The sequence below is a fragment of the Somniosus microcephalus genome, chromosome 9 (assembly GCF_052327205.1).
Source record: "Somniosus microcephalus isolate GS21.2 chromosome 9, FLI_Smic_1.0, whole genome shotgun sequence".
Taxonomy (NCBI): domain Eukaryota; kingdom Metazoa; phylum Chordata; class Chondrichthyes; order Squaliformes; family Somniosidae; genus Somniosus; species Somniosus microcephalus.
In genome coordinates this window covers 106,705,063-106,727,049 of record NC_140995.1, presented here as the reverse complement: position 1 = coordinate 106,727,049, position 21,987 = coordinate 106,705,063, and the positions used below count along the sequence as shown (strand labels likewise).

General features: G+C 53.5%; 1 protein-coding gene across 1 annotated transcript in view; it reads right to left on the bottom strand.

The window, feature by feature from the left end:
- LOC147112573 (exostosin-1-like) overlaps positions 1–21,987 on the bottom strand; it is a 903,087-nt gene that overhangs the window by 128,866 nt on the left and 752,234 nt on the right. Inside the window, exon 7 of the mRNA XM_085998197.1 lies at positions 3,049–3,167. Coding sequence (XP_085854323.1) covers positions 3,049–3,167 — 119 coding nt within the window. The remainder of the gene's footprint in view (positions 1–3,048; positions 3,168–21,987) is intronic.

Below are 21,987 nucleotides of genomic sequence, written 5' to 3'. Positions count from 1 at the left end.
TAGCCCTGTAAATGTTGCCAAAAACTCCATTCCCTGACCACTGTTTCCATTCCTGGCAACTGTCTGAAGCTTAGCCAGACTGTTCACAACCTTGGTGTTGACCCCGAGATGAGCTACCGACCACATATTCACTCCATCACCCAAGGCTGCCTACTTCCACCTCCGTAGCATAGCCTGACTCCGACCTTGCTTCAGCTCATCTGCTGCTGAAACCCTCATTCATGCCTTTGTTGCGTCTAGACTTGACTATTCCAACGCACTCCTGGCTGGCCTTCCACATTCTACCCTACGTAAACTTGTGCTCATCCAAAACTCGACTGCCCATATCTTAACTAATTGATTTTTTTTACAACCAACTGAACAGGTAGATACAGCTTTGATTTCATGGGCTGTAATTTACGACCCCTATGGGTGCGTACGAGGTGCGCACGCGCCCGTACGTGCCCGTAGCATTCGCCCGCAGGAAGCCTCCGACCGCAAATTTTGGCCCAATATCTCATCTAAAAGACAGCACCCCCAACAATGCAACACTCCCTCACTCCTGCACTAAAGGGTCAGTCTAGATTATGTGCTCAAGTCCTAGAGTGAGGTGTGAATGCACAAATCCTAACTCAGACAAGAATATTACCACCAAGCAAAGTTGACACTTCAGCCAGATGTCTTTCCATTTCTGCTTTTCTGAACAATATAATGGCCTGGATTTTGCAGTAGGAATAATGGTGAGGCTATCAGCGCTCACCGTTATTAAGGAGTAAATTAGACAGCAACTTCCGGCATCCAAACATGCACATTTAAACACAGAAATCTAGAAGTTGGTATCCGATTTGCCTCGCTCCTCCACAAGCTTCCTCACCGAGAGATTCGGCATTCAAACACATGACGGGCGTGAAGTTGCGGTACTTACCCACTTGATACCCACTAAACACGCCAGAAAAAGTTAGGGCTTGTCCATTCAAGTGTAAGTAAATTTTTAAAGGCGTGATAATCTTAATTACTACCAAACAACCTCTCTGGCACTGATAATTTACTTTTACAAGTGTGGAGTCTCATTCCTTCAGATTTTAATTATTGTTGGAAATTTTTAAAAAGTTAAAAATTTAAATAAATGTTTTTTTACTTTTTCTTTCTGTCTCTTATCTCTCTCTCTTCATCCCATCTTTCTTTCCCTCTCTTTATTTTGCCTGCTGTACATGATTTTACTTTGAATTAAATATTCTAACTTATACTTCTTGGTTTAGACTCTGCGGCCAGACTTTTCACAGGTAAGAAAGGGTGGGTTGGAGGCGTGAGGGGGAGTGAAAGTTTTAAAAATGTAAAGTCCAACCCCAACCCGCCCACTTTCACCTTTCACTCAGGAGGGATGGGGACGCGGGCTGCTAACCCGCTGCCAGGAGGCGTGTTAGCAACTTATAATCAGGTCTGTAGCCTCTACTTTAACCTGCTTTGCAGGATTTACTGCAGGTAGCCGTAGATCCCAGGGCTCAGGATTCCCGGTAGCTGCAACGAGGTGGCCTCAGCCTCAGGGAGCAATCCTTGTGGGCAGAGAGGAGCACCAACCCCCACCCCCACCCCCACCCATCTCCTGGGATCGCGACTCAGCCACGGGGATTGGACCGCTCCTACCCCCCCACCATCCTGCACCTACCTGTGGTTGTGGCCTTCTGGTCCGCGTTCCCCGCACGACTGGAAGCCAGCCTGTCTCCGAGCGGGGAACCCGTCCTTTCCGTCGCACGCATGCTGTGGAGTTAAAACTCCACAGCGTGCCAGGAAACCCGAACTTCCGGGTTTCCCGCTGTCTTCCGGGTCCCCTCGCATCATGCAGACGGCACCCGGGAAAATTTAGCCCTGCGTGCCTCAGTGAGAATTCTTCAATCTGATTGGTTGAAGAGGCATGCTGTTGCTTTCCCCATTCACACAGGTCCCAGATGCCCTGTGGAGAGTGCCACGCTATATCAGACTCCCAATGTCCTTAAGTAGCCGCTCAAAAGGCCACAAAATGTCTGTGGGCCGCTGTAAACACATTGAATGGCAAGTGACATTCGTTCGCCACTGACCGCAAAAGCCGGCCAATACAAATACAGGAATGGTGAATTTTAGAGGTGCACAAAGCATGCTACCCATGCAGCCAATGAACTACAAAAGGACAGCTTAGCCCTCTGCATACTGAAAGGCTCCACATTTTTTTTTTAAATGACCTTCTACCTAAACCTCGTTGCCTCTTTCTCCTCCTTTAAGAATCTCCTTAAAACCAACTTTTGAGCAAGTTTTTAGTCACCTCTCCTAATATCTCCTTCTTTAGCTTGGTGCCAACTTTTGTCTGATTACGCTTTTGCAAAGCGCCTTGGGGCATTCTTCTACCTTGAAGATGCTATATAAATGCAAGTTGTTTTTGTCGGCATTTTCTCCCAACTTTTCCTGAATGCGCTAATTTATGATGGGATATGATTCCATGTCACTAACTTTCATCCAGTACTTTGCCAAATGACTAATCTTAACGTGAAAGCCTGGGTAGTGTGTGTCAGCAGGCTACTTGACTGTGGAAAGGCATCATAGCTGAACCCAATCCTGCCTCGCCTGAGGGTGAAATTCTTTTAATGAAAATCAGAAGAATGCCTGCTTTTCTCCATCATTAAAATCACCTGCTAATGAATTGTAGAAACGCAGTGCTTTGAAATGAGACCTTTGAGAATGTTCTTATGTATGTGCTTGCAAATTATGGAGAAAAATAGATGTTACCCATTTCTCATTAAGAGACCCTGTTTACCCACTGATGTTCACACACATGCGCTTTCTGGCAGATGTCACTGGATAGCAATCAGTAACGGGAACTCTGGTTCATTTTTCCTCTCTAGCTCCATTGTAGTGCTTCTCGTGCTGGCCCTGTTGAGGTCCTTGGAGTTCGGACAGGAACCTGGGAACTTTCTGGTCTGGAGAAATCATATTTTTCAAGCACTTTCTGAAGGAAATTACAAATTATAATCTTCATTTCTGCAGCATTGCCATCACAATCCTGTAAAGAGATAATATTCTTGCCTCTTCAGTACATACCTGCTTGCAGTAATTTGACCTTGAAACAGCTAATATCAGTTTGACAATCGGTTGGGACTGTGACAGAAGAGGAGAAACTGCCTGAATGACTGCTGTGAACTCCTCTGTTGGGCTTATACCTGTTAAAAACACAAACCAATAGTCATATCGATGAGCATAAAACAACAATAATTAAAACAATTAGCAGTAAGCTCATTATTAAGGATTAACGAATACAATCACTTAACAACAAATAATGTGTTCCCTGATGACTTCATAGGTAAACGCACTGTTGGTTTGCTGTATGAGCCAGAATTAGCTGATTCTCACCTAGGGCAGTGGTGTGACACTACGGGCTGAATTTTGCCGACGCTCAGAGGGCGGGTCTGTTGTCAAAATCAAAAAGATTGACAGCGGACCGGTATCCCGCTCTGAACCCGCCTCCTTGTCAGTTTCCCAAGTGCCGTTTCTGCCTGCGCTTTGCAGACACGGCACTAAGCGGTGGGTCATTCAATTGTCCTTGTTAGGAGGGTGTTTAAAGTAATTAAATCCCCAATTTCCCAGCTCCAAAGTATTTTGCCAAGTTTTCCATGAGTTTCATGTCACTCGGGGATCATGTCAGGTAAGTATGTCGGGTTCTGAACAACTCTCCATTTCTTTCAATAGGTGACAGCTGCAAAAGTGGTTTAAAACCTGCCATTTTACAGCTGGTCACTTTCCAATCTCAGAAGCTTCAGTCTTCAGTATATTGAACCTACTTTTGAGCTTTATGCACTTTTGAAGTGTTTGGAGTAATCTCTCTATCCACTGTCACCTCTTTGGAACAACCTATCTCAACATTGACAGATTACTTCGGTCATCTCGACCTCATCTGCCATCTATTACATCAGCATCGGTGCCCTTGGAAAAATCTCACCTTGGTCCTCAGAATCCTAACATAATCAGCCCCAACACCAGCATCACCAACATCCACACCAACCTTCTCCGCAATCACCTGATGCTGCACTGGACATGGGGCATCGTCACCCGTGCACATTGCTGCCCGGGACGTCAGCAATGGCCTCACCATGTCCAGATTAGCTTCACTTAACACTGTACATGCCACATGATGCAACAGGTTGGCACCACCCCACACCAGCACCATAAAGCATCCCTACAATGTCCAAGCCATTCCTTTCACACTCACCACCATTGGGGGGGGGGGGGTACCGTTATGTCTCACCATTCACTGGAACTCACTAAGACACTTTCAAAGGTGCACACAAATCTGTCCAAGAAGGCAAAGTGGTGACAATAAGGATTTCAATGCTTGACAACACATTAACAAAACTTTACATGACCATTGGCTAAAACCCAAGTACAGAGAGAGAGACAGAGAGAGAGACAGAGAGAGCCACTGTTCAATGAGCTCCCTTTAAAGTGGACATTGGATGAGGGCACGACCAGGCTCAGCAGTGATGCTCCACACATTTGAATGAACTGCCAACATTCACTGTCTGTGCCCATAATTAAAGCATGACCACTTGGCCAAGATATGGGAGGGCTGCCTCTACCCACAGAATCGCACAGCAGGTTTTGTCAGTACCTTCAGAAAAGGCGAGAAGAAAGTTGAAAACAAAGTTTGCAAAAATCCTCCTGTGAAAGATGTTAGTAAAAAATACTGGATTATCTATATATATAAAGCGGCTCTTCTGTCTGTCCCGATGTCTGTCTGTCTGTCTGTCTGTTCTCTATACGTTTGAAAGTTACAGAGCGTACCGACGCGCGCGTCACCTCAAAAGAAAGCTTGCGATTCCAGACCGGTCATAGGCGTATTTACGTTTTGGCCGGACAAAAATCCCGCCCGCGGTATCCCAAAAACGTTCAGCGTTCCACTCATTAGCATCTCATTAGCGACCGTGTGACGTCGAGGTCCACCAATCGGACGGCGGGTTCCTTCCTACAGTTGAGTGTCGAGTGACTCGACGATTGACCAATCCTACGCTTCGGTGACCTGACCGGTCGACCAATGTGTGTGTGGGCGGGCCTTATCCTTCTGAACTGAGGTGAGTGGCCGCCATCTTGATTTTTCACAATTTATTCCCCCACACTTTCTGTGTGTTAGGGAACTAAGGTAAATATTTTAATGATGTGTTAGGGAATTAAATAACAATTTAATAGGGGGGGGGAGAGCCTCGGGAAATCGCGGGGGGGGAGAGCCTCGGGAAATCGCGGGGGGGGAGAGCCTCGGGAAATCGCGGGGGGGGGAGAGCCTCGGGAAATCGCGGGGGGGGAGAGCCTCGGGAAATCGCGGGGGGGGGGAGAGCCTCGGGAAATCGCGGGGGGGAGAGCCTCAGGAAATCGCGGGGGGAGAGCCTCGGGAAATCGCAGGGGGGGGAGAGCCTCGGGAAATCGCGGGGGGGGGGGGCGGGGAGAGCCTCGGGAAATCGCGGGGGGGGCGAGCCTCGGGAAATCGCGGGGGGGGGGGGCGGGAGAGCCTCGGGAAATCGCGGGGGGGGGGGAGAGCCTCGGGAAATCGCGGGGGGGGGGCGAGCCTCAGGAAATCGCGGGGGGCTCACGCCGCCCGCACTGACCGCGCATGCGCCGCCCGCACTGACCGCGCATGTGCCGCCCGCCCGCCCACAGCGGCCGTCCATCAGCCACGCGATACGCGGGGGACCTCAGCTCCGGACCTCAGGCGCTAGGCAGGGGGAGGGGCCGGAGAGAGGGACAGAGGGGAGTGGGGGAGCGGGGGGGGAGGGGAGGGGTGGGGGTGGGCGAGGGGAGGGAGACAGGGGAGGGGAGGGAGACAGGGGAGGGGAGGGAGGGAGACAGGGGAGGGAGGGAGAGGAGGGGAGGGGAGGGAGAGGAGGGGAGGGGAGGGAGGGAGAGGACATGACAGGGAGAGGGGGGACACACAGGGGCAGGGAGACCAAGCGCCCCAAAATTGCCGTCGCAACGCGGGGCTCCCCAGCTAGTCTTCTATATATATAAAGCGGCTCTTCTGTCTGTCCTGATGTCTGTCTGTCTGTCCGTGTTCTATACGTTTGAAAGTTACAGAGCGTACCGACGCGCCCGTCACCTCAAAAGAAAGCTTGCGATTCCGGACCGGTCATAGGCGTATTTACGTTTCGGCCGGACAAAAATCCCGCCCGAGGTATCCGAAAAACGTTCAGCATTCCGCTCATTAGCATCTCATTAGCGACCGTGTGACGTCGAGGTCGACCAATCGTACGGCGGCTTCCTGGCGCGTGCCATCCTACAGTTGAGTGTCGAGTGACTCGACGATTGACCAATCCTACGCTTCGGTGACCTGACCGGTCGACCAATCGGTGCGTGTGTGGGCGGGCCTTATCCTTCTGAACCGAGGTGAGTGGCCGCCATCTTGATTTTTCACGATTTTTTCCCCACACTTTCTGTGTGTTAGGGAACTAAGGTAAATATTTTAATGATGTGTTAGGGTATTAATTAACAATTTATTTCAGTTTTATATTGTGTTTAGCAACCACCCCCCTCCTCCTCACCCTCGCGCAGGGGGGACTCGGTGCTGGTCTCCAGGCCCGCTGCAGGCAGGCCTGAAGCTCCAAAAATTTCTCTCTCTCTCTCTCTTCCCTCTCTCTCTCTCCTTCTCCTCTTCCCTCTCCCTCCTTCTCCTCTTCCCTCTCTCTCCTTCTCCTCTTCCCTCTCTGTCTCTCTCTACTTCCCCCTCTCAGGTTTGACGGTGTCGGGGCCCGAAGTGAGCCGCTCTAACGGCCGCCAGCCCGCGGGGTTTCCCTGCCTACTCCCCGCTCTAACGGCCGCCAGCCCGCGGGGTTTCCCTGCCTACTCCCCGCGGGCCACCTCGCGCCGCTGGCACTGACCGCGCATGCGCCGTCCGCGAGAGCCCGCTCTGGCTTTTTTTTAAACGGCAACCACGCATGCGCACGGCCCACCACCCCGTGACGCCAGCACGCATCAGTTTAAAAAAAATGAAGAGGCCGCCAGTTGCGCAGCCGCCTTGACGCCGGCACGCATGCGCACGGCCCCCGTGACGCCAGCACACAGCCTCGGGAGATCGCGGGGGGTGCGAGCCTCGGGAAATCGCGGGGGGGGAGAGCCTCGGGAAATCGCGGGGGGGGGGGAGAGCCTCGGGAAATCGCGGGGGGGGGGGGAGAGCCTCGGGAAATCACGGGGGGGGAGAGCCTCGGGAAATCGCGGGGGGGGGAAGAGCCTTGGGAAATCGCGGGGGGGGGGTGGGGGGGGGAGAGCCTCGGGAAATCGCGGCGGGGGGGGGAGCCTCGGGAAATCGCGGGGGGGGGGGGAGAGCCTCGGGAAATCGCGGGGGGGGGGAGTGCCTCGGGAAATCGCGGGGGAGGGGGGGAGATCTTCTCTGTTCCCCCCCCCCAGTCTCTCTCTGTTCCTCCCCCCCGGTCTCTCTCTGTTCCCCCCCTCCCCCCAGTCTCTCTCTGTTCCCCCCCCCAGTCTCTCTCTGTTCCCCCCCCAGTCTCTCTCTGTTCCCCCCCCCAGTCTCTCTCTGTTCCCCCCCGTCTCTCTCTGTTTCCCCCCCCCCAGTCTCTCTCTGTTCCCCCCCCCCCAGTCTCTCTCTGCCGCCCCCCCCACCCCCCCAGTCGCTCTCTCTCTCTCTTCCAACAACAACATGCCCTCGAAAAAGCCTCGGCAACGCCGGGCTCACCCCAGCTAGTCATTTATAAAGCAGTCAAAATTTCACATGGAGTAAGTACACAGATACATGTAAAAAGATTCAAATAAAAAAAGACAGTTTCACACTACAGTAGCTGTTGTATCTCTTCTTGTGTGTCTGGCTACTATTCATACCGGGGTTTTGTACTTGTACCAAGGATGCACTTATACTGCCATTTTTGTAGCCAAGCAAAGTGTTTTGGTGCACATCAATATAAAAGTGGCAGTATAACTCAGGAAATTACTAAGCATACTAAAACCTTGAGGTGTAAGACCCCTTTCAGGGGATTTTTTCACACTGGTTAGAGCGCCCAAGAAAGAAAGACTTACATTTATATAGCGCCTTTCACAACCACCGGACGTCCCAAAGCGCTTTACAGCCAATGAAGTACATTTTGAAGTGTAGTCACTGTTGTAATGTAGGAAACGCGGCAGCTAATTTGCACAAAGCGAGCTCCAACAAACAGCAATGTGATAATGATCAGATGATCTGTTTTAGTGATGCTGATTTAGAGATAAATATCAGCTAGGACACCAGGAATAACTCCCCTGCTCTTCTTCAAAATAGTGCCATAGGATCTTTTACATCCACCCGAGAGGGCACACGGGGCCTCGGTTTAACGTCTCATCCGAAAGACGGCACCTCTGACAGCAGCGGTCCCTCAGCACTGCACTGGACTGTCAGCCCAGACTTTTGTGCTCACGTCCTTCTGACTCAGAGGCGAGAGTGCTCCCAACTGAGCCGCAGCTGACAGTGCAGTATAAACCCAGTCTCTAGCTCACAAAGGTATATAGTGGTACTGAGGAGTCGATGTGCATATAAACACACTCAGACACAAAATAAAATCCCTTATTTATGCGGTGACTTACTTTCGCACAGTGAATCTGGTATTGATCTAACTGTATGGCCCTATCTCTCTCTAAGTTGGTTACAGCTGGTCAAACTGCACATTAAAAACAGAACATGAAGTTTTGTAATGAATTGGCCTGTTCTTATCAAGCCAGCCCGTGTGGTGCAATAGAGTTCTGTACATGTGTTGTTTCATGTAACTGTCTGATTCAGTTCTAAATGAGGGAAGATATGACATAAAAAGTAAACAGAAAATGTTTATCAAGTAGTATAAAAATTAAGCACGTGAATATAAAATTTGACAGTTTTATATTGTTGTGAATTTTCTAATGTCAGCTAGTGTTGAGGAAAGGAAGAGGAACTTGAAATTTGACTAAAATTTGGGGTTGATTTTCTGATTTTACATTTGATTAGACTTTAATTGAGCAGTGTGTTATTGGTGCCCGCCCAACCATTAGTGTGCTAACCCCTGTAATGTATGTACCTTTAAGGGGGGAACTACTTTCTACAGCTCATGTATACTGTAGTACCGGCAGTGACCATACCTGTATATAACGCTGAGTAGTAATCTGTTGTTTCAGTTGCAGTTTGAACCACGTTGAGTAAACACCTGTTGTACCGTTCTCTGCAGTCCTTTTCTTATTATTACACGGACGTAACAGTGGCGACGAGCAAGTTCGAACCTACCTGCAACTCTGCATCACCTCCCAGGGATTCGCTCCTGGAGAACAGTGGAAGAAGGTCGAGTCCAGAAGCACGGGCGTCGACCACGGGCAACCGCCCAGTCATCCAGCGGAGATTTGAGCATCGCAGGGGAGGCTGTCGAGAGCCAGGCTTGGCTTTCCAGTCACGGTGGTCCAGCGAAACGGGCTGGCAACAGGTATTGCGCAGACCCTTCCCGGACAGCGACGGGCTAGAGCCCGACCGAGCGGCACAGAAAAAGGCCGAGCAGCGTCGACGGGGGAGAGAGAGAGGGCAGAGCGCACAGGGCGCAGCCGGTGTTCAGGACCGAGCGGCGTCAACGGGGGAGAGAGGCGAGAGAGAGCAGAGTGCAGCCGGTGGTCAAGGGCCGAGCAGCGTCAACGGGGGAGAGAGGCGCGCAGGAAAACACGAGGCGCTGCCATTGCCACGAGGACCGCAGAGAGCGGCGTTAGCAGCAGCGCAGGAGCAGCGTACGAAACCCACAGGGTGTCGCCATTTGCCACGAGGACCGTCGAGAGCGGCGTTGGCAGCAGCGCGGGAGACGCCATTTTAAGCCGCAGCGGGGAAGAAAGGAAAGCGCGGGAGACGCCATTTTAAGCCAGTCTAACCACACCCAAAAATGCCGAAGAGTGGCAGTATCACAGCATTCGACAATGAAGTCGAAGATTGGACGACATATGTCGAACGCATAGAAGTATACTGCAAGGTGAATGAAGTGCCAGATGACAAGAAAGCACTGGTATTGTTGAATTCAATGGGTGCAAAAACGTATGGCTTACTATGAAACCTAGTAACCCCAGAGAAGCCAGTAGAAAAGGATTTTGAAAACATAGTATCAATCCTACAGGACCACTTAAACCCCACACCGCTGCTGATAGCAGAAAGATTTAAGTTTCACAAAAGGAACCAGCATAAAGATGAAAGTAATGCTGAGTATTTAACGGAACTGCGCAAGCTATCGAAACACTGCCAGTTTGGAACGGGACTAGCAGATACTTTAAGGGACAAGTTTGTGTGTGGGCTTCAAAGTGAAGGAACCCAGAAACAGCTTCTATCAGAAAAGGATCTTATGCTGGACAAGGCTTTCAGCATTGCAGCATCACACGAAGCAGCAGCACGGGGCGCTGCAGAGATACAACGGAGACCGCAAGAATATGGCACAAATGAAATGTCATACGGAACAGTGAAGTGCTATCGCTGCGGCAGAACAACACACGACCATAATGATTGCTGGTTCAAGGACAAAGTGTGCAGACAGTGTGGAAAAGTAGGACACATAGCAAGAGTCTGCAGGTCGGGAAAGAAAACCAGCAGCAAGAAATCTCCACAGGAGAAGCACAAGAAGGTACATAAGGTGACGGAGAGTAGTTCAGACGAACAGAAGAGTGATACAGACTCCGGAAGCAAGGAGCTGGGTTGTCTGAAACTACATAATGTGATCAAAACGGAGGATCACCAAACTATCTGGGTCACGCTCAAGATAGCAGGAGTCCAAGTGAAAATGGAATTGGACACAGGATCAGCCCTAACAGTCATAAACCGAAGGGACTACAAGCGGCTATTCTCACATATACCCTTGAGAGATACAAAGATTGTCTTGAAGATGTACACGGGGCAAAAAGTCTACCCCAAAGGAAAAATAAGGGTGAACGTTATATATAACGGCAAGGAAACACCAAAAATGGACCTATATGTATTGCCAGATGGAGGACCACCACTACTAGGACGTGAGTGGATCCGGAAGATACAGCTAGATTGGTATTCCATACAAGCACTGACTGTAGATGCCAAAAAGGATGATGACGTCACACCTGGATGACTGTCAAAAATGCTAACTGACGCACAAGAAGTGTTCCAGCAGGGACTCGGAACACTAAAAGGCATAACAGCGACGATCAAAATAGAGGAAAATGCAAGCCCAAAGTTTTTTAAGGCCAGACCGGTACCTTATGCGATCCGCCCAGCCGTCGAAGCAGAGCTGGAAGGTTTGGAACGTTCAGGAGTACTGTCCAAAGTGGACTGGAGCGAGTGGGCTACACCCATCGTTCCTGTAATGAAGAGGTCGTTGAGTAATACGCCTGGGGAACCAAAGAAGGTTCGCATCTGTGGGGACTTTAAGGTGACAGTGAACCCAGTCCTTCACACTGTACAATATCCGCTTCCGCGGATTGAAGATATTTTCGCCTCGCTATCTGGAGGGAAACGCTTCACTAAGATTGATCTGGCCCAGGCGTACTTGCAAATGGGGGTAGAAGGAGCCTCGAAAAAGTACCTCACGATCAACACTCATAAAGGTCTCTACCAATACAACCGGCTGGTGTTCGGGGTAGCATCAGCTCCGGCTATTTGGCAAAGGGCAATGGAACAAGTCCTGCAAGGGATTCCAGGGACCCAGTGTTATTTGTACAACATCCTGGTCACGGGCGAAAATGACAGTGATCACCTCGCCAACCTGGAGCAGGTGCTCACTAGATTGAAGGAATATGGGCTCCGAGCTAATCGCCACAAATGCGAGTTTTTCCAGAAGCAGATCTCATATTGTGGCCACGTTATTGATAAAGAGGGGTTACATAAGTCCCCTGAAAAGATTGAGGCAGTAGTCAAGGCTCCAGCACCAGAAAATGTGTCACAACTGAGGTCGTTCCTCGGGCTGGTAAACTACTACCATAAGTTCTTGCCGAATTTGTCTACTGTGCTACACCCACTGAACACCCTACTGCAAACGGGGGTACCATGGAAGTGGAGTGACGAATGTAAACGAGCTTTCCAGAAGAGCAAAGCATTGATCACATCAAAAGAGGTGTTGGCTCATTTCAACCCAGCACTACCAATTCGGTTGGCGTGTGATGCATCACCCTATGGCATTGGAGCGGTGCTGTCGCACAAATTCCTGGACGGCTCGGAGAGGCCAGTAGCCTTTGCGTCTCGGTCACTAACCTCAGCCGAGCGTAACTACGCCCAGATTGACAGGGAGGCCCTCAGCCTAGTGTGGGGAGTGAAAAAGTTCAATCACTATCTGCACGGGCAGAAGTTCACCTTGCTGACTGACCACCAATCACTTGTCTCCATCTTTAATCCAAAGAAGGGCATTCCGGTGATGACTGCGCAACGGCTACAAAGATGGTCCCTTTTTCTAGGGGCGCACCAATATGAAATCGAGTATAAGGGCACGAAACAGCATGGAAACGCTGATGGGCTATCACGCCTGCCACTGCCTACTGCGGAGGAAGCACCAGCAGTGGATCCTGTCGAAATATTTCATTCGACTATAATTGAATGCTTGCCAGTAACTAACGCTGGTATAGAGAAGGAGACCCGAAATGACCCAACACTGTCTCGGGTATATGATTTGACGGTGAAGGGATGGCCAGCACATGGCGACTCACTGTTGCCAGCATTCTCATCCAGAAGAGAACAGCTGTCAGTATGCCAGGGGACCTTGATGTGTGGATCCCGAGTGGTAATTCCACCCAAGTTAAGGGAGAGAGTGCTCAATGAGCTTCACGAAGGTCATCTGGGAGGGGTGAAAATGAAAAGCCTTGCTAGGGCTTATGTGTGGTGGCCGGGGATCGATCAGCAAATCGAGGACCTGACAAAGAGCTGCTCAGGATGCCAGAAGGTCCAAAATGCACCACCACATGCCCCTCTACACCCATGGGAGTGGCCCTCATCTCCATGGCAACGGGTGCATATTGATTTTGTTGGTTCATTCATGGACTCAATGTTTTTAATAGCCGTGGATGCGCACTCGAAATGGCCTGAGGTGATCAAAATATCCTCCACCACCACGGAGAAAACTATTGCAGTCCTACGGACCATTTTTGCCAGGAACGGCTTGCCAGAGCAGATTTGCTCTGATAACGGACCACAGTTTGTGTCCGAAGAGTTTCGAAGATTTATGAAAAGGAATGGGGTAAGGCATTACACATCTGCCCCGTATCATCCAGCCACAAATGGATTGGCTGAGAGGTTCGTACAAACCTTTAAAAAAGCAGTAAAGGCCATGTGCGATGACGACATTCCACTGCAGCATAAGGTGGACAATTTCCTGTTAGCCTACAGAAATGCGACACATGCAGTCACCAACCAGGCCCCGGCCATGATGTTCTTTAACCGAAGGTTGAGATCTCGTCTGGATTTGCTCAGACCAAATGTACGAAGAGATGTTGAGAGTAAGCAATTCCAGCACATCAATGAGAAGCCGACAAGGAGCTTCAATGTAGGGCAACCAGTCTTGGCCCGCGACTACCGAACAGAGAAATGGCAACCAGGAACGATATGCACACAGCAGGGGCCACTAATGTACACAGTGGACGTTGGGGAGAACATCGTGAGACGCCATGCTGACCAGATCCTAGAGTCACAGGACCGAGTCAACCGCATGCCTCGCCCATACGTACCTGGTGATGAACCCGACGTACAGGTAGCATCTACCCCAGAAACAGTAGCATCGGAAGCTGATGAACCAACCGACGACAGGGGGCCAGAATCGCCTCCGCACCAAGAGCAAGATACTTGGGAAAGGCGCTATCCAGAAAGGATCAGGAAGACTCCCCAAAGGCTGAATTTATAAATAGACTATTTTCAGCTAATGTTGCATGTTAAAAGTGTTAATTGTAATTAGTTTGATATTTAATTGTTAAATGAGTGTTATGGTACTGTTAATCTAAAAGGGGAGGAATTGTAACCTTTAAGGGGGGAACTACTTTCTACAGCTCATGTATACTGTAGTACCGGCAGTGACCACACCTGTATATAACGCTGAGTAGTAATCTGTTGTTTCAGTTGCAGTTTGAACCACGTTGAGTAAACACCTGTTGTACCGTTCTGTGCAGTCCTTTTCTTATTATTACACGGACGTAACAACCCCACCTGAGGTTGTGGGGATGGAGCCAGCACAACCCACCCCCCCTCCCCCCACCTGATGGCTGGAAGTGACTGGATTTTCTAGCCACATGAGGCAGGTGGGCACCAAAGATGCGGCAGGAGTGGCATGGGCATGAGCTGCTTCCATGTAAATGAGGCTCTCTCCCACTGACCCCACAAACATCAACGCTTGGCATGTATATATTGATCAAAAAGTCCGTATTACAGAGAGGTATACTTACTAAGGTACGAGAGCCCCGTACACAGCCACAAATCCAGGCGTCTCTATTGCATGGCAACAGGTGCAGGAACCCCGGTTACATGGCCACTAATATGAAGTAAAACTTACCTGAACTTACTCCTGAATTTTGCCGGTTAAGAGAGATTTCCGGTTATTTAGGTGCCGGTAAAAAGAGAGTTTCCTGTACAGGAAACTTTGTGCTATCCGGCACCGACGGGACCAAGCTGTTGCCGTCCCATCAAAACTGCCGGACAAACCAGCGCTAATGTTGAAACATACGGAGATTTTGAGCTCCGTATCTGGCAACAAACCCTGTTGGCAACAGCTTCTAAACAGTCGGCCGTACCTTGCAAGCGTCTCTGTAGCTTAGCAACAGCTTCAGCGAGACCTTGCAGAGCCTGACTGGTGAAAAAAAAGCAACGAAAAGAGAAAAAACCTAACGAAACGGCTCCTGATTTTTGCCAGTGGCTCGAGCATTCCGGACAGTTAACCTCCGGATAAACCAAAGTTTCCTGTAGTATGTTTTTTTATATAATCTCCTGTTGTGCCTGCGCTGTATAAGTTCTCTATCTAATTGCGCTGGTGTAGGAACTCTGAATATACTGCTAGCTTAAATGCATAGCAACATAATCTTCAAAATGTTACAGAAAACACATTTTTGAAATTGAAAACATCAAGTCAGATGCTGTTCTTTTTAACAAGTGCGAAGATTAAATTTACATGTCCCAATATTAGCCCACATAAAACCTGTGCGTGACCTCGCTCCCAACCACACAATGGATGGTCTGACAAATATACTTCCGAACAGATTAGCAGAACATTAGTCTTCAGACTGAAGCAGAGGTGTTTGCTGAAGGCAATTTTAGCTGCAATATATCAATGGCAATAAATGACAAAGAGAGATTTAGGATTACAATTTGACCCAATATTTGACGATCAAAATTAGATTTTAAAACATGTGCTATTTTAAAATGCAATCAATATGTTCCACCCTTTCAATCACAGAGGCATCAGAGCAGATGGATGAATAAGGGGATAAAATTAACAACATATAAGACGGTGATTTTCCGAGTCCTTGCCTATCTTGAAGTGCCTTGCATGCTGTGAGAGTGCACCACAGGCCCACTGCCTGTGTTTTGCTGATTTGTGCTCATTGGTTGTGAGCTACTTTGCTGTGGGTGAGGATTTGAGAAATATATGCTATGAATTTAAATCTCAGAGTGAGAAAACATCACTTGGCCCCATCAACAGCACTCCATCCAGAATCCATGTAAGGACTATTCTCTCATGGACTACCCTGCTTCCCTCCCCCACACTCCCCTTACTGCGATTTCCTGATTTAAGAAATACTACTTCTGTTCCCTACCTTGTTCCAAAAAAAATGAAGCAGTACCTGCCCCCAAAAAAACCAAGCAGTACCTCTATAACCCTCAATGCCCCTTCTCAACAGATATCGATCAAACTCCATCTTAAAATGTTAAAATTAGAGCTAGGCCATTCAGGAGTGAGTTCAGCAAGCAATTTTTCACCAAAAATCTGGAACTCTCTCCCTGAAAAGCTGTGGATTCTGGGTCAATTGAAATTTTTAAGACTGAAATCGATAGATTTTTGTTAGGTAAAGGTATCAAGGGATCTGGGGCAAAGATGGGTAAATGGAGTTGAGGTACAGATCAGCCACAATGTAATAGAATGGCAGAACAGACTACAGGGCTGAATGTTCTACTCCCGTTCCTATGTTCCTCTTACAGGTGATGCCAAATCAGCTCCCTTCTTCAAGAGTTCCACATACCCATTATCCTACGGGAAAATGTTTTTCTAATCTATAATCTTGCTTGAGGCCCAGCGATTTAGTCCCCTAGTCTTATGTTCTTTGTCCAAGTTAAATATCTTGTTTACTTCAACCTTATCTATACCTTTCATTGTTTTAAAGATCCGTATCATGTCTTTCCTCAGTCTTTTTGCCAGCAAAAATAAGTTTAATTGTTTGAGCCTTTGTTCATAACTTAGTTCTCTAAGGTTTGGAATCATTCAGGTCACTCATCTCTTTATGCTTTCTAATGCGTCTTTTGAGATGGGAACCAAAACTTTAAATCATACTCCATGCCCCGGCGGTCAGTCGCCCACAAGTCAAAATTGACACCAGTGAGAGGAATCAGTGCTCGAGACTGTCACGTATCATAAGATTTGATGGTCTGTTATGAAAAATAATAAACTACGATGCAAGCTGTTTTTATTGAATTATAGAATCATAGAAATTTATGTCACAGAAGAAGGCCATTTGGCTCATTGTGTCTGTGCTGGCCGAAAAAGAGCTATCCAGCCTCATCCTACTTTCCAGCACTCTGGTATAGATGTGCTTTACATTTACATTACTAGAATCCCACATCATAGGACCCTCTCATCCTGCATGTTGGTCAGGATTTTCCAGTTTGGTGCAAATCTGGCGTAAGGTCAGTGAGGCGGACTGAGCACGGGTGGATGAGCACGGGTGACAGAGCGCAGGTGGATGAGCGCAGGTGGATGAGCGCGGGGGGCTGAGCGTGCGTGGATGAGCGCGGGTGGATGAGCGCGGGTGGATGTGCGCGGGTGGATGTGCGCGGGGGGCTGAGCGTGCGTGGATGTGCGCGGGTGGATGTGCGCGGGTGGATGAGCACGGGTGACTGAGCGCAGGTGGATGAGCGCAGGTGGATGAGCGCGGGGGGCTGAGCGCGGGGGGCTGAGCGTGCGTGGATGAGCGCGGGTGGATGAGCGCGGGTGGATGTGCGCGGGTGGATGTGCGCGGGTGGATGAGCGCGGGTGGATGAGCGCGGGCGGATGTGCGCGGGTGGATGAGCGCGGGTGGATGAGCGCGGGTGGATGTGCGCGGGTGGATGTGCGCGGGTGGATGAGTGCGGGTGGATGAGCGCGGGTGACTTAGCGCGGGTGACTGAGCGTGGGTGGCTGAGCGTGGGTTGATGAGCGCGGGTGACTGCGCGGGTGACTGAGCGCGGGTGGATGAGCGCGGGTGGATGAGCTCGGGTGACTGAGCGCGGCTGGCTGAGCGCGGCTGGCTTAGCGCGGGTTGATGAGCGTGGGTGGATTAGCGCGGGTTGATGAGCGCGGGTGACGGAGCGCGGGTGGATGAGCGTGGGTAGATGTGCGCGGGTGGATGAGCGCGGGTGGATGAGCGTGGGTGGATGTGCACAGGTGACTGATCGCGGGTGGATGAGCGCGGGTGGATGAGCGCGGGTGACTGAGCGCGGGTGGAAGAGCGCGGGTGGAAGAGCGCGGGTGGATGAGCGCGGGTGATTGAGCGCGGGTGACTGAGCGCGGGTGGATGAGCGCGGGTGGATGAGCGCGGGTGACTGAGCGTGGGTGGATGAGCGCGGGTGATTTAGCGCGGTTGGATGAGCGCGGTTGGACGAGCGCGGGTTGATCAGTGCGGGTGACTGATCGCGGGTGGAGGAGCGCGGTTAGACGAGCGCGGGTTGATGAGTGCGGGAGACTGATCGCGGGCAGAGGAGCGTGGTTAGACGAGCGCGGGTGGATCAGTGTGGGTGACTGGTCGCGGATGGATGAGCGCGGGTGACTGAGCGCGGTTGGATGAATGCGGGTGGATGAGCGCGGGTGGATGAGCGCGGGTGACTGAGCGCGGGTGATTGAGCGCGGGTGGATGAGCGCAGGTGGATAAGCGTGGGTGACTAAGCGCATGTGGATGAGCGCGGGTGACTAAGCGCGGGTGGATGAGCGCGGGTGGATGAGCGCGGGTGGATGAGCGCAGGTGACTGAACTCGGGTGACTGAGCGCGGGTGACTTAGCGCGGGTGGATGAGCGTGGGAGGCTGGGCGCGGATGGATGAGCGCGGGTGACGGAGCGGGTGACTGTGCGTGGGTGACTGAGCGCGGGTGGATGAGCGCGGGTGGATGAGCGCGGGTGACTGAGCGCGGGTGGATGAGCGCGGGTGGCTGAGCGCGGTTGGATGAGCGCGGGTGGCTGAGCGCGGGTGGATAAGCGCGGTTGGATGAGCGCGGGTGACTGAGCGTGGGTGGATGAGCGCGGGTGACTGATCGCAGGTGGATGAGCACGGGTGGATGAGCGCGGGTGACCGATCGTGGGTGGATGAGCGCGGGTGACTGAGCACGGGTGGATGAGCGCAGGTGGATGAGCGCGGGTGACTGATCGCGGGTGGATGAGCGCGGGTGACTGCGCGGGTGGAGGAGCGCGGTTGGACGAGCGCGGGTTGATGAGTGCGGGTGACTGGTTGCAGGTGGATGAGCGCGGGTGACTGAACGCGGTTGGATGAGCGCGGGTGACTGAGCGCGGGTGGATGAGCGCGGGTGACTGATCGCGGGTGGATGAGCGCGGGTGGATGAGCGCAGGTGACTGATCGCGGGCGGATGAGCGCGGGTGGCTGAACGCGGCTGACTGAGCGCGGGTGACTGAGCGCGGGTGACTGAGCGCGGGTGGCTGAGCGCGGGTGGATGAGCGCGGGTGGATGAGCGCGGGTGGATGAGCGCGCGTGGATGAGCGCGGGAGACTGAGCGCGGGTGGATGAGCGCGGGTGACTGATCGCGGGTGGATGAGCGCGGGTGACTGAGCAAGGGTGGATATGAGCGGGTGAATGAGAGCGGGTGGATGAGCGCGTGTGGAGGAGCGCGGGTGGATGAGCGCGGATGAGTGAGCGCGGGTGGGTGAGCGCGGGTGGATGAGCGCGGGTGGATGAGCATGGGTGGATGAACGCGGGTGGACGAGCGCGGGTGACGGAGAGCGGGTGGATGAGCACGGGAGACTGAGTGCGGGTCACTGCGCGGTTGGAGGAGCGCGGTTGGACGAGCGCGGGTTGATGAGTGCGGGTGACTGATCGCAGGTGGAGGAACGCGGTTAGACGAGCGCGGGTGGATCAGTGCGGGTGACTGGTCGCGGGTGGATGAGCGCGGGTGGACGAGCGCGAGTGGATGAGCGCGGGTGACTGATCGCGGGTGGATGAGCGTGGTGGATGAGCGCGGGTGACTCCGCGGGTGGAGGAGCGCGGTTAGACGAGCGCGGGTGGATCAGTACGGGTGACTGGTCGCGGGTGGATGAGCGCGGGTGACTGAGCGCGGTTGGATGAATGCGGGTGAATGAGCGCGGGTGGATGAGCGCGGGTGACTGAGCGCGGGTGACTGAGCGCGGATGACTGAGCGCGGGTGGATGAGCGCGGGTGGATGAGCGCGGGTGGCTGAGCACGGGTGGATTAGCGCGGGTGGATGAGCGCGGGTGACTAAGCGCGGGTGGATGAGCGCGGGTGACTAAGCGCGGGTGACTGAGCGCGGTTGGACGAATGCGGGTGGATGAGCGCGGGTGACTGAGCGCGGGTGACTGAGCGCGGGTGGATGAGCGTGGGTGGATGAGCGCGGGTGGATGAGCGCGGGTGACTGAGCGGGTGACTGTGCGTGGGTGACTGAGCGCGGGTAGATGAGCGCGGGTGGATGAGCGCAGGTGGCTGAGCACGGGTGGATTAGCGCGGTTGGATGAGCGCGGGTGACTGAGCACGGGTGGATGAGCGCAGGTGGATGAGCGCGGGTGACTGATCGCAGGTGACTGAGCGCGGGTGACTGAGCGCGGGTGACTGAGCACGGCTGGCTGAGCGCGGGTGGCTGTGCGCGGGTGGAATAGCGCGGGTGGATGAGCGCGGGTGGTTGATCGCGGGTGGATGAGCGCGGGTGGCTGAGCGCGGGTGGATGAGTGCAGGTGACTGAACTCAGGTGACTGAGCGCGGGTGGATGACCTCGGGTGACTGAGCGCGGGTGGATGAGCGTGGGTGACTGAGCGAGGGTGGATGAGTGCGAGTGGATGAGCACGGGTGGCTGAGCGCGGCTGACTGAGCGCGGGTGACTGAGCGCGGGTGGATGAGCGCGGGTGACGGAGAGCAGGTGGATGAGCACGGGAGACTGAGCGCAGGTGGCTGAGCGCGGCTGGCTGAGCGCGGGTGGCTGTGCGCGCATGGATGAGCGCGGGTGACTGAGCGCGGGTGGCTGAGCGCGGGTGACGGAGCACGGGTGGATGAGCGCGGGTGACTGAGCGCAGGTGGCTGAGCGCGGCTGGCTGAGCGCGGGTGGCTGTGCGCGCATGGATGAGCGCGGGTGACTGAGCGCGGGTGGCTGAGCGCGGGTGACTGAGCACGAGTGGATGAGCGCGGGTGGCTGAGCGCGGGTGGATGAGCGCGGGTGGATGAGCGCGCGTGGATGAGCGCGGGTGGATGAGCGCGCGTGGATGAGCACGGCTGACTAGGCACGGCTGAGTAGGCGCGGGTGACTGGGCGCAGGTGACGGAGCGCGGGGGGGTGATCGCGAGTGGATGAGCTCAGGTGGATGAGCGCGGGTGGATGAGCGCGGGTGGATGAGCGCAGGAGACTGAGCGCGGGTGGATGAGCGCGGGTGACTGATCGCGGGTGGATGAGCGCGGGTGACTAAGCGTGATTGGATGAATACGGGTGGAAGAGCGCGGGTGGATGAGCGCGGGTGGATGAGCGCGCGTGACTGAGCGCGGGTGGATGAGCGTGGGAGACTGAACGCGGCTGACTGAGCGCGGGTGGATATGAGTGGGTGGGCGAGCGCGGGTGGATGAGCGCGGGTAAATGAGTGCGGGTGGGTGAGCGCAGGTGGTTGAGCGCGGGTGGATGAGCGCGGGTGACTGTGCACGGGTGGATGAGCGCGCGTGACTGCGCAGGCGGAGGAGCGCGGTTGGACGAGCGCAGGTTGATGAGTGCGGGTGACTGATCGCAGGTGGAGGAGCGCGGTTAGACGAGCGCGGGTGGATCAGTGCGGGTGACTGTTCGCGGGTGGATGAGCGCAGGTGGATGAGCGCGGGTAACTGAGCGCGGTTGGATGACCGCGGGTGGATGAGCGCGGGTGACTGAACTCGGGTGACTGAGCGCGGGTGACATAGCGCGGGTGGATGAGCGTGGGTGACTGAGCGCGGGTGGATGAGCGCAGGTGACTGAGCGCAGGTGGATGAGCGCGGGTGGATGAGCGCGGGTGGATGAGCACGGGTGGATGAGCGCGGGAGACTGAGCGCGGGTGGATGAGCGCGGGTGTCTGATCGCGGGTGGATGAGCGCGGGTGACTGAGCGTGATTGGATGAATGCGGGTGGATGGGCGCGGATGGATGAGCGTGTGTGACTGTGCGCGGGTGGATGAGCATGGGTGGATGAACGCGGGTGGATGAGGGCGGGTGGATGAGCGCGGGTGGATGAGCGCGGCTGGATAAGCGCGGGTGACTGAGCGCGGGTGGATGAGCGCGGGTGGATGTGCGCGGGTGACGGAGAGCGGGTGGACGAGCACGCGAGACTGAGCGCGGGTGACTGAGCGTGGGTGGCTGTGCGCACGTGGATGAGCGCGGCTGACTGAGCGCGGGTGACTGAGCGCGGGTGGCTGAGCGCGGCAGATTGAGCGCGGGTGGATGAGCGCGGGTGACTGATCGCGGGTGGATGAGCACGGGTGACTGAGCGCGGGTGACTGAGCAAGGGTGGATATGAGCGGGTGGATGAGAGCGGGTGGATGAGCGCGTGTGGAGGAGCGCGGGTGACCGAGCGCGGGTGGATGAGTGCGGGTGGATGAGAGCGGGTGGATGAGAGCGGGTGGATGAGCGTGGGAGGCTGGGCGCGGGTGGATGAGCGCGGGTG